Source organism: Pongo pygmaeus, chromosome 21 (assembly GCF_028885625.2).
Source record: "Pongo pygmaeus isolate AG05252 chromosome 21, NHGRI_mPonPyg2-v2.0_pri, whole genome shotgun sequence".
Lineage (NCBI taxonomy): Eukaryota > Metazoa > Chordata > Mammalia > Primates > Hominidae > Pongo > Pongo pygmaeus.
This window is the reverse complement of record NC_072394.2, coordinates 20430566-20443339: the sequence shown is the minus strand read 5'-3', so window position 1 is coordinate 20443339 and position 12774 is coordinate 20430566. Positions and strand designations below refer to the sequence as shown.

The following is a 12774-nucleotide window of genomic DNA, read 5'->3' as shown; positions in this document are numbered from 1 at the left end:
TTAATCTTGGGTTTTCTAGTCTCTCTGTTCCTGTAGATCCAAACTTTTGCCACACAGCCTTCTGAATGAATAAACACATGGGGCCAATTCCCTTCCTAAAGAAGGACATCACCTTACTCAAACAACACATCTCTTCATTACTGAGAGCCAAAGAAACATTGAACTCTTACAAATATGCATAAATTTTTCAACCAACAGAAAAAAAGCGGGACAGGAATCATCAAAATGGAAATGATTACAGTTTATCCTTCAACAAAGTGCAGGTTGGGGGTGCCAACCCCCAGTCCAGCTGAAAATCCACGTATAACATTTGACCCCCCCAAAACTTAACTATGAATAGCCTGCTGTTGGCCAGAAGCCTTACTGATAGCTGTAAACATTGGATTAACACATATTTTGTACGTCCTAAGTATTATATACTGTATTCTTACAGTAAACTAAGCTAGAGAAAAGAAAATGGCATTAAAAATCATAAGAAAGAGAAAATATTTTTACTATTCATGAAGGGGAAGTGGATCATCATGACGGTCTTCATCTTCATTGTCTTCACATTGAGTAGGCTGGGGGGAGGAGGGAGGGGAAGGGTTGTTGCTGTCTCAGGGGTGGCAGAGGCAGAAGAGGTGGAGGAGGTGGAAGGGGAGGCTGGTGTAACTTATTGAAAAAACATTCTCCTGTGAGTGCACCTGTGTAGTTCAAACCCATGTTGTTCAAGGGTCAAGTGTAGTTACTCTCAAGAGATGGTTTCTGGATGTAGTAAAACATGATTAATGAGTGATCTGTGCTAATCATGAAATGTCAGTGTTAAGATTCCAAAGGGAACAAAGGGGCTGGCCATTCACTTTTCAACAACAGACAATCAGGAATGTACACACCCGTGGTGGAGGTGACTGCTGAACGTCTTTCCTTCTGAGCACTTTTCCTGCCAAGTCTAGGTCGACTTTAAGAATCCTCCTCGTGGGCAATTAGGGCAATTTTCCTGGCCAGCCTCTCTTCAGTGCTCACCTCTGCTCCTCCCTCCTTCTCATGGGGTGACTACGCATTCAGTGAGCCTGTCCTGCCCTTCTGCCTACAACAGGGAGGCTGCTGTGTTGTTCCCATTGAATGGTCAATGGGCCACGGGATCTTCTCCTCTAACGTGGATCATCAACCTCACCAAAGTTGGGAACATCAGATTCTCAGTCCAGGAATCTAGTCTTGGAGAAGGAGACCATACTTAGTTGGTGTGGGATACTTGAAATGGGAGAGCCAGGGAGAGCTGGGCTTAGGCGATGCTTTTTCACCATGGATATGTCCAGGTAGACAATGCTAGCCTGTTGGCCCTGAGGGGCAGTGCAAATTGCTCCCCTGACAGCTGCCTCAATGCATAAAAGGACTGTTTCTCTCATGTGATAGGCAGCCCAGAGGTAGGTGGTTGCTGGCTGTGGTGAACAGCTCAGGGGCACCATTAAGGACCTAGGCTCTTCTGTTCTGGGTGTGTTTTTTAGACATCAAGGTGTATTCCTGTGGTCTTAAGATGCTGCTGCTCCATGCTTAACTCTCGGGTTCCAGGCAGGAGAAGAAGGGGCAGTGCTAGTCCCATTTGTTCCTTTTATCAGAAATGCAAAAACTTTCCTAAAGGTCAAAATAATCCCTATATTTCTGTTTTTATCTTGTGCCAAAATACTGCCTATGGCTGCGTTAGCTTTGACAGCTGGATGAGTAACACTGATCTTTCCCAGCTCTCCAGGGGAGGGCAGCAAAAGAGAAGGGGCCAGCCCAGGAGGGCATGCCATGTGAGCACGGAGAGGTGCAGAGACAGGACAGTGTGAGGCACCAGGAGGCAGACGGTGACTCTGCCCCTGTGTTCCCAGGTCTTTGTTCCAGTCCCTGTGAGGCTTGGCTGTACTTTCTGAGCCTGAGTTCCATAAGATATGCCCAGATCCTTCCAATGTATTCCTCCCTCATCCTCCGCCAGCTTTGGTGGATGTCTGTTTCTGGTAGCTGCATGATCTTTAAGGTGCTTTTCTTGCGACGAACAAACTAGTGTACATTGCCTAACTTTACTGTCTCCACTGTCCCACCTGAATTAAAACCGGAGCTTCCCATCACGACAGAACAACTTCCCTCGCAGCCCTTTTCCGAGTTGGCAGCGCCTTCTGCGCGTTCCTGGACTTGTGGGGAAGAAGAGGTTCAGCTACGTCCTGCCCTGCTTTGCCCTTTTCAGACTATTCTTTCTTTGCTAAAAATATTTATTTTTATTTTTTGTTTTTGTGGGTACATAACAGGCGTATATATTTGTGGTTATTCTTTCTGATCACTCAGTAACCCTGATGTACATCCCTGATCATCACCCCCTTGTTTAACAATCCCTGGGCACCCCATTCTTCCCTCTTAGCCTGTTTCTTGTCCTTCTCTATCCCCCAACCTCCCCCCCCCATTATAATCTTATTTATCTAAGTCCTGGTGCAAAGCCCCTTCCTCCAAGAAGCCATCTCTGGTCAGTCCCATCTAATAGCACTTGTTCCTCCTTGCAGCCCCAAGGTACCCTGCGGCTCTTCTGCAGCAGTGCTTTATAGTGTCGTTCGTTACGCTTCCTCTCTCCTCTCCCAGATGATAACGCCTGTGCAGGCTGGATCACTGTATTTCACCCTTGTTTTGTCACTGCACTTGGCACCTGGCAGGCTTTCAGGAGATCTCTGTGGAAGGAGTTGAAACAGCATGGGACTGGGAAAAAGCACTGGACTAGAACTAGGGTTTGCTTTTGGTTTGAGCTGCGAGGCACACTGTGGGCTCCCTGCCAGCATCATGCGCTTCTTCTTCCATGCTGGCAGAGCCTGCTTTTGTTGAAATAAATGCCCTCCACGTGGGCCAGTGTTCCGATGGAAGTGAGCCTCATCCCCAGTGCCAGGGTTGGGTGTGGGTTTTGGTTGGTCTCACTCAGTGCTTCTCAACCAAGGGCTGTTTTGTCCTCCTGGGGCTATCTGTCAATGTCTGGCAACATTTTTTATCATCACGACTAGGTGGGATGCTACTGCCATCTAGTGGGGGAAGCCCAGGGATGCTGCTGAAACACCAGCGCACAGGAGAGGCCGCCCTCCGCCTCCTAACAAAGAATTATCTGGCCCAAAATATCAGTGGTGCTGAGAAACCTGATCAAATTAATCATAGTGGTCCCATTCCTCTGCTAACAACTGGCATCAGCACGATGAGAAACAAAGTCGGTCTGGTTGGAAGGTGGGGTGGGAGAACTGAGAACTGAAACAAATATAACAAGCAAAGCAGGCTTCACCACGACTTGAAAACAGACAAACTGTACTGAACCTGTGCTGTGCAGCACAAATGATCTAGCTCAGACCACTGTAACACCAACTACCTACCTGCTTCATGATAAGCCCACGAGCTGACCTCCTGGTAACTACGAATGGACTTACATGTCCCAGAGCTAAGGCCACGGTTCCTCCAGTGACTCCCCTTGTTAACGGATTCTGACCAATCCCGGGCAAGACTATCGATGGACTAACTCCAGCCCCCAAACCCCACAAGGACTCTCCCATGACTCCCCCATTTTGAGGAGCCTCACCGATCCTCTGGTGCATTTCTTTGCTGCAGCAAGTTCAGTAAACCCAACTTACTGCCATTATTTTTCTTCTGAATGTGTCCCTGGGTGTTTGCAGTGCGTGGGCTTTACAACTGGGCGTGGAACACAAATAGCTCCAATGCAGTGAGTTCGATGTTACGGCTGGGGCATGTTTAAAGTGCTTTGAAGACAAAGAGGAAGATGTTCTGCTTGGGAAACTGGGAGAAGAATTTTCAGCAAGGATACTTGAAGTGGGTCCCGAATGATCAAAATAATTGGCCAAGTGGAGGTGAAGGAGAGTGTATCACAGGAAGAAGGAACCTCAAGGACAAAGGCAGCCAGGCATGTGATTAGACATGGTAAGCCATCCTGAGTGTCTGAAATGGGGGGTGGGGAGCAAGAGGGATAGTCCAGACAGGCAGGAAGGCATGAGACCATACAGTACTTTGTCAACACTATCCCTGATTTAATAGCTGTATTGGCTATTCTCAATGACACAGAATGAAGTAAAATGTTGCCGAGGCCTGAATTATTACCTGGGATCTCTGGAGAACTGGATTTGCACAGCTCTCCACTTCCCTCAAGCTGGTTCTTCAGCTCTTTGAATGAATAAATAAAAAACATTCACTTGGAATTCTAGTGCCATCTAGCACTTAAAAAGGTAAAGGCATGTTTCCATCAGGAAAGTCTCCAAGAGGAAATTATTTCTTAACACTGCATTTTGAACGTGGCTTTTCCAGAGATAATTCCTCGTGCCACTGGTAACGGGCTTTGATTTCTTCTGCCTGTCACTTCCTCCAGATTCGATTCCTCTTTCAACCCCTGTGCCTGTCAAATGCTCTCACAAGATCCAGTTCTTCCCTTTTGAAGCAATTATTATGTTTGATAATTTTACATGTCTATTTTATGATGATGATCTGATTAAAGTCATCTTTCCCACTAGTTTAATTTCTATAAGGAGGGGCCTTGTCTGTGATTTGCCCACCATCATCTCCCAGCACCTGGGAACATTTCTGGTTTCCTGCAATACTGTTGAAAGAACGATGCCTCTCTATGCTTTCTTAAACTTTGTTAGTGATAATTTCTACTTCTACCTGGACTTTACTTAAGGGTAATCCTTAATAAACTTTATCAAAACTTAACAAACCTTATCAAATACCTGTTGTAATCGTCACAAAAAGATTTAACACTCAACATCTGGCCTTAACCAGAGGGAAACATTTTCTAGCCCAAGTTTTCCCCTTAACCGGATGAGTCGGGGAAGGATGTAATTTTCAGGCAGAGGTGACTTCGTTCCAAGGGTGTGAATGCATTATTTTTGACGCTGCCTGTAAGAGCAGGGTCGCTGACATTTAATAAACAGCGCCATCCTCTCCAACGATAAAAGTGGCCAACATCTCGTGCTGGCAATTCCCAAGTGCGCCATGAGCATCCCCGTCCTCAGATACGTGAGACGAAGGCGGCATGCGCAGGGACTGGGCTAGGCGAGCCCGAGGTTGAACCACTCGCGTTCTGGGCCCCGGAGTCCGAGACAGACGGGGACGTCCGCTGCGCCCGGTGCCAGCTCTGAGCGGGTTCCGAGCCCCGCTTCCGGGCGGTCAGAATTCGCCTCCAAGCGCGGAGCAGCGACGCGCGGGTACCGCCCGCCCATGAGGCCGGAAGGGGCGGGGAGAACGCTGCGGAATGGTCCCTGGGCGCAACGTCATTTCCGCGCACGGAGGAGGGCGGGCCTGGAGCCTGAGCCGGCGCTGCTCAGTGTAGAGTGGGTGGTTTCTGCGGGTGAGGTTGGCTCCCGTACCATGAGCGAGGCGGACGGGCTGCGACAACGCCGGCCCCTGCGGCCGCAGGTCGTCACAGACGATGATGGCCAGGCCCCGGAGGCTAAGGACGGCAGGTAGGCCGGACTCCCAGACTGGGGGCTGGAGCCGGGCCGCTAGGAGTGGAGGGCGACCCTCTTGGACAGCGGCGACGGCACTAACAGTAACCCGGGGATGCGGTGCCGAGCGCGTTGTCAGAGCCTTCTCGTTTCATCCCCAAGAAAAACTCATTTTTCCGAGGAGGAAGCAGGCTCCGACAAGGCGGATGTACCTGCCAGGTCTTTCAGGTTCCGGTGCACCCTGCGCCCAGTCGCCGCGTTGTCCTCGGCTCTCCGGAACCCGAGACCGCCTCGCGCCGCTCCTGTGCCTTCCCTCCCTCACTCCTGCCCCACCCTGCATAGCGGTTGCTTCCTCGCCTTTCCCTCGCTCTCCTCGCGCTGTCCTTCCTTTGGCTTATCTGATCCTCCTGGGCACAGCTACCTGGCCAGGGCCCTGCGTCTTCCTGGTTCCCCGCTCGCACTTTCTCGAAGGGAGGAGGTCCCACGAGATGCTGGGGTCCTCGTTATCCGGCGAAGAGATGGCTTCTACACTTGCTCTGCTGCACCTGCCCCCCTCACGCTGCGTGACCAGTCCTCACCGCGGTTCTTGGAAAGAGTAGAGAACAGAAGTGACATTGTAGGCAATTTGTGTGAGAATTCAGCCTGGCAGTTTTTCCTGATAGGGATGGAGAAACATAGGAAACTGTAGTTGTTGACACCTAAGAAATATCAGGTTTTGCCCTTTGCCTCCTCTCCCATCTTCCAGAATATAAGAATGCTGTGTTTTGTTAGCTAAAAACTGAATCATGATTCGTAAACATAGATTTCAATATAAGATACTTAAAACTCACTTTTCAATTCTGTGTCCTGAATTTCATAACTTTTAAGTTTCAGGGAGAATCAAGAGGCCCCATAGACCAAGCTTGAAGTTGTGGAACTGATTGACTTATATTTGATAGAAATACTGGCAATATTTGTTCATCAGTAGTGTGCCAAGAGGTGGTGGGGTACATATGAATGAGAGGCAGTTTTTGCCCCTGTAGACTGAGTTTATTGACTGATGATAAGAGGCCCACATTTGAAGGAGAGCGATGGCAGGAAGGAGCATTTAGGCTCTAGAGAGGCAATTTATAGAGAAGACTTTGCAGTGATAGTTGACTCCTTGGGCCAGTGAAAAGATCGGGAAGATGCTCCCATATATCCTGACCAACCATCCTGTGTTGCCCTGGACTGGGGTTTCCAAGGATGTAGAACTTTCAGTGCTAAACCTGGGCAAACTGGGACAATTTGATCACCCTACTTACTGTGAATATTGTGAATTAATCATCTGTTGATGATTGAGGAGCCATTTAGAATGGACATGCAAGAATTGGCAACACTTTCCTATGGAAATCTTGAAAACAAGGCATTTTTACCTGAGAAATGAAAGAGCAGTGGCCTGAGTTTGTCATTAGGTGCAGTGTGTTGAAAACCACGGCCTACAGACCGGTTAGGTGGTCCCAACTCTCAAGTCGGCTGGCTCACACTTCTGGCCCCAGGGCAAGCAGGCAGACTTAATTGTTTTTTTCAGGTTCTCTGTGGGGATTTCTTCCTTAATGAGTAAGTAAATCTGATTCTAAAGTCATATTTTACTGCCTGATCTTTTCCAGTGTGCCTTTTACATTTGTGTTTACTTATTTCCTTGACTTCCCTGTCCATGAACATTGTTCCTGTTTCCCTGTGTTTGTCCTTCTTGTTTGTTTATCCCTTTTCTGTATATCTGTAATGATCTCTTTCAAAGTGAGGTCTTGTCACCACCCTTCCTTTCCGCAATTATTATTGTAACATGGTAGCTGTTTTTATTATTTTTCTTCTGCATTTCTCCTATATTTTTCATTTATTTTGTGGTCATTTCTAGTAGTTCATGTAATAGTATTCTTGATTACCTTAAAAGTCGAGGGTTCAACATAAGCCAGGAAAGCCTGTGTATAGTGGGCGAAGTAAAGGAATCTAAATTCAGAAGTAAAAACACGAAACTATTAGAATAAACTTTAGCACTTTAGATGTGCTAAATAGAATAAAGGAAGCCTTGAAAGACATATTACTAAACTGACAGAACTAAGACATAGATTTTAGCAGTGGTAGGGACCCCTAGCAATACGTTGGGTGGTCTCCCAACTCTTGGCATGAAAGGTGGGTGTTTGCTTTGTTTTGCTGATGAGATCATTGAGGTCTATGTGTGTGAGGTGGTTTATATGAAGTTACAGAGAATAGAGTCAAAAGAGAAATGAAAATGAATGAAGAAGGATAGAACTGGCAGCTGGACAATGATTGAGAAGTGTATTTTTAAAATTATGCTTTGGAAATAAGATTTTATGCCAAAGCTCTTGAATTATTGTATTTGAGATATAATGGAGAATTTGGTTGGTAAATTCTTTTATTCAGTGTGGAACATAGATGAGCTAAGTACTTTAACATACAAGTGCAAGCTTATCATTATTATTTGACATTGATTTCCCGAAATGCTTTAGAAACTTAATTGTACTCTGTGGAACTATTCCTTTCTGTTTGAAACACAGTTCTATCTAGGAAGAGAACTGTTTAATGTCCACATATGACTGTTTAGGGATGCAGAATAAATATATTGAGGATTTAATATATTTCAGTACATTAAATTCCATATAATTCTGTTTTTTCAATAAACTTCTGAAGGATTTTAGTCTAATTAAAAGTCTCTGCTAGGTCCATTTTCCTTTTTCCTCTTGGAGACTGAAGAGTAAGGGAGGAAGTATGGAGAAACAGATTGGGCATTCACGAATTCATGAGGAGTAAGGCAGCTGGAGTGTTTGTCTCAGCTTTGCCCCAGGTGTGTATTTTCAGGTGGCTTTTTAAACTTATTTCTTGATTTCTTAATTTTTTTCAAGGATAAATTGATGAATCTAGGAGCCCCAGTTTAAAGGATTGTGAAAAATGAACAAATTCAAGATGCTGTCATTAAAAAAGATGGGTTGATGCTATTTGACTTTCTCAGGTTCCAGGGATCACCTTGACACATGAGGTTGCTAGTACCCCATGGATTTGGGGCTGTCAGGTTTTCCACAACAATCACAGGTGAATTTTGATCTCTTGGAGTCTGCTTGTTGGGACTTCAGTTCAGGACCCAAGGCCCTAATGCCCTGTGTGCAGAGTTAGAGGATACCCTTCAAAGTCTGCCAAACTGGCTGGTGAATCTACAGAAGATTGTGTAAATCATGGCCCAGCCAACAGCAGTTGTCAAATCCTGTTGCATCACTGTGGTTGTGCCTTTAGAGAGTATAGGAAGTTTCAGGGTGCAGATGTCCTCATGGAGATGGGCATCCCTCCAGGCTCTTCCGAGAGATTGGGGCAAACAAACTGATTTCTCAAACTGCGCCTGGGAACTAAGTTGCCAGCGTTCCTGGATGTGTCAGCACAGGTTGGGAACCTGCAGTGCTTTGTCAGTGAAAATGGATAGGGATCGATACAGTGTCCTTTATTTAAGTTAAAAAATGAGTAAGAGGGAGGCAGACACCGAGAAAAGACAAAAGAATTGTGGTTAACTGTGAGTTTACAGGAAGCAACACTGATTAGGGCCTGCCAAAAAGTTAATGGACCTTGGGCTAAAATAAGTGTGGTGCCCAGAGCAGGGGCCCAGGAGCTGTGCTTATCTCATTTGTATAACCAGCTAACTCCATTTCAAGTGCTCAGGAACCACACGTGGCTAGTAGCTATTGTATTTCCATCGTTGCAGAAAGTTCTATTGGACAGTGCTGCTCAAGGAGTTTTGTTTAAATTTAAGCTAGTATTTCTAATACGTGACCACAGAACTTTCTAGTGGAGGCTGGATGCTGATCAGGTGAGGCTGGGGAGGTGCTGGTGAAGTCTGACTGGGAAGGGAGCTGCATAGAGTTAGTGGTGTCCAGCTGCACATGAGGAACAATGGATGAAAGAGTTCGCAGGCCCACCCTGTACCTACCAAACCAGAATCTCTGGCCCAGGTCATCTTGATGTAGCCCATCCAGGAGTTGGCTGCCTTTGGGAACAGTAGACTGAGTGACCTCTAAATTCTTCTCCAGCTTTAGGAGAGTGTTACTGGTAGATCCCCCAGCATTGGGACACAAATCTTTGTCAATGGATTTTTGGCCTCCTTTCTGGCTGTAAGCCCCGTGGCTTTCAGTCCTGGCTGGACTTTTTGTTTGGGACGTAATTGAGCCTCTAACTATTGTGTGAAGGGGCAACCAGATATTTAGATGGGGTGCCACCAGTTCTGAATCAGATTACCACATCGAGATTTTAAAAATGTAAGCTGCGGTGTGGTAAAGTAGAGGTCACAATGTTGGAGTCAAGACAGATGAGGAAAATCTGCCTTAGGTAAAATGATGTTAGGCAAGGAAAAACAAAGTAGCGCTTTGGCAAGATTGTTATTGTTTGTAATGAAGGTCATGAGGTGAAAACACAATGTACCTTCCCTAGAGGGACTCTCCTCTCCTGGGAATGGGGTGGGTGATGGCATCAGATTTCTTTAAGGACTGGCACGCCCCTGTTGGACTCAGTACCAGAGTGCAGTGAGGGCAGCTCTCAGGGCTGGCAGCCACACATCTTCACCATCCACCTTTCCATGTGCTTGTCTCTCTTTGGAGTTTGCACTGTCAGAAGCATTTCTGTCATTTACTTGTAACCAGCCCTGCTTTATTGTACAAGTACTTCATTTCTATTGTGTTGGAAGACTTTAGGTCACTTGAAGAAAATCACTTGGGTTGAAGGGTGTCCTAGCCACTGGAGTGGCAGTTTGCATGGTGGAGTCACTGACTTTGTTTTTTTTTTTTTTTTTTTTTTTTTTAACATCTTTATTGAGATGTAATTCACATACCATGAAATTAACCTACTTAAAATGTTCAAATCAGTGATTTTTAGTATAATGGCCAGTTTTGCAGTAATTACCACAATCCAAGTTTAGAACATTCTTGTCACTGTCAACTTTTTTTTTTAGTTGAGGTGATATTCGCATAACATACAATTGACCACTTTAAAGTGCACAGTTCAGTGATATTTAGTGTATTCACAATGTTGGGCAACCACCAGCTCTCTCTGCTTTCAAAACTGTTTCATCACCCCATAAAAGCAAGGTGTTTAACTTGTACTGATTAAGTAATCACTCCCATTTCCCCCTTCCACACAAATGTTCAGCAGATGAGTGGGGCTGGACGTGGTTGCTCATGCCTGCTCATTTCAGGGTGCACTTTGGGAGGCTAAGGTGGGAAGACTGCTTGAGGCCAGAAGTTCAAGACCAGCCTGGACAATGTAGCAAGATGTTTTCTCTACGAAAAGTAAAACAATTAGCCAGGCGTGGTGGTGCACACCTGTAGTCCTAGCTACTTTGGGAGGCTGAGACAGGAGGATCACTTGAGCCCAGGAGTTTGAGATAACAGTGAGATATGATCATGCCACTGTACTCCAGCCTGGTTGATATACTGAGACCGTGTCTTTATATTTAAAAAACAAAAAGCCAGATGAGTGGGCAGCAAGTTGTGGTATATACATACATAATCAACCGGTAAAAGGAACCATGTACAGATACATGCTGCAACTTAGATGGGCCTAGAAAACACACTGAATGAAAGAAACTAGTCATGAAAGGTCACGTGTTGTATGATTCCGCTTATATGAAATGCCTAGAATAGGCAAATCACCATGAATTTTCACAGAGCTTTCAAACTCCCGCTCTGAGGGCTCTAGGTCTGGGCATCCTCCACTCCCTCCTCTTGCTCTTGGCAGGCAGCGCTTCTAATGGTGACCGCAGCCATAGAGTCACAGCTGGCTCCCCGTCGTGCTTTTCCAGCTCTTGCATTGGCTGTGGGAAAGCCACTTGAGCCTTTCCCTGCCCACTTCCCTCATTTGTGAAGGAGAGAGATACCTGGTTCCATCTGGTTGCCCACGTAAAGCACATTTCTTGGCATACTCTCATTTTGACTGTTTGCCATTCCTCTTTTCCTGGCCCTTACTCCTTTCCCTGCTGCAGACCTCTCAGGTTGCATGAGCCTGCCGTTGTATCAGGTCATAGTTCTGTGCTTTGTAGACATTTTTATGCCGGTGGTGCTTATACCCTTGACTGGTATAAGTCAGTCACATTAGAAGAAGATTATTTGGTCCTGGGGTTTGGAGACAAGACTGGGAGGGAGAGGTTGACCTGACTTTCCCCTTCATTCTCACCTGCCGTCTTCCAGGAGCTGGGCTCTCTTGGCCTCTCCCTGGTTGGGTCTGTGGCATTCTGTTTGGGTTTGTAGGGCCTGGACCACCTCCTTTCCCACCTAATAAAAGGGGTAAGGACTGGCATTGTGGCATTTTACCTGGTCTCAGGTGTACAGGGTGAGCTCTGAACCCCTTATGAGTGAAGAGGAGGAAGTTAGGGACAAAATTCATTTTCAGAAGATTATTAGAAGAAAAATAGACACAGAATTCTCATCAGCAAAGGGAAATGCCAAAGGAAGAAGGCAGTGGTTAACACTGCCCTCGGGCCTGTCCTGCTCTGGAGGAGGAAGCAGCAGGAGAAACTGGGCCTTGCCTTCAACACTGTGCTGGGAAATGTTCTCAGCTGGGTCCAGTTTCAGTGTTTAGAAGCTCTGCTTTCCACATAACTGCAGGACACGATTCAGCCAAGCTTTCTACCACTGTGTTCCAGGATCCACTTTGCTCCAGTTTCCAATCCCATGCTCCTGACATCCTTCCGCACCCTCCCCAGCAGTGCCAACAGTGTTCGTGCCCAGTTACGTGTTCTCCAAGGCGATGGTTTTTTCCTGCTATGCTCCTCTCTTCTGAGACCTCACGAACAGCCTTTTAACATCTGTAGTTTTACTACTGTGTTCAAGAAAATCTAGGCTTTTTCTGTGCTGCTCCTCAAAATTCTTCCTTCCTTCACCCACAGCTCCATTCCAAAGCTACTTCCACATTTTTTTAGATATTTGCTACAGCAACACCGCACTTCCAGGGTGCTGGAAACTAGTTTACTTAGAAAAGTGTTAATTTTTATGGCTGCCATTAACAAATTACCACACAACGAGTGTCCTGAACAACACAAATTTATTATGTAATAGTTTTGTAGGTCAGAAGTCCTGGGCAGGTCTCACTGTGTTGAGATCAGGGTGTCAGTAGGGCTGTGTTTCTGGAGGCTCTGGGGAGGCTCTGTTTCCTGCCCACTCAGGTTGGTGGCAGAACCCAGCCACTCTACAGAGGTGCTATCCAAAATGCAAGGGACACTTTATGAAAGCTGCTCCCTCTTCTTCCCCTTAGTCTTTCCTTTGTCTTTATTTCCACCTACCCCAGTAGAAATAGAGGGATTTATTTTCTTTTCTGCTTTATTCGTTTGTGA

General features: G+C 46.2%; 1 protein-coding gene across 1 annotated transcript in view; it reads left to right on the top strand.

Annotated features, from left to right (window-relative positions):
* Positions 1-2255: 2255 nt before the first annotated feature.
* The window catches only part of APMAP (adipocyte plasma membrane associated protein), a 32063-nt gene continuing 21544 nt past the window's right edge, over positions 2256-12774 (top strand). The window contains exon 1 of the mRNA XM_054466946.1: positions 2256-5450. Within this exon, the coding sequence (XP_054322921.1) occupies positions 5206-5450 (245 nt within the window). The 5' untranslated portion in view covers positions 2256-5205. The remainder of the gene's footprint in view (positions 5451-12774) is intronic.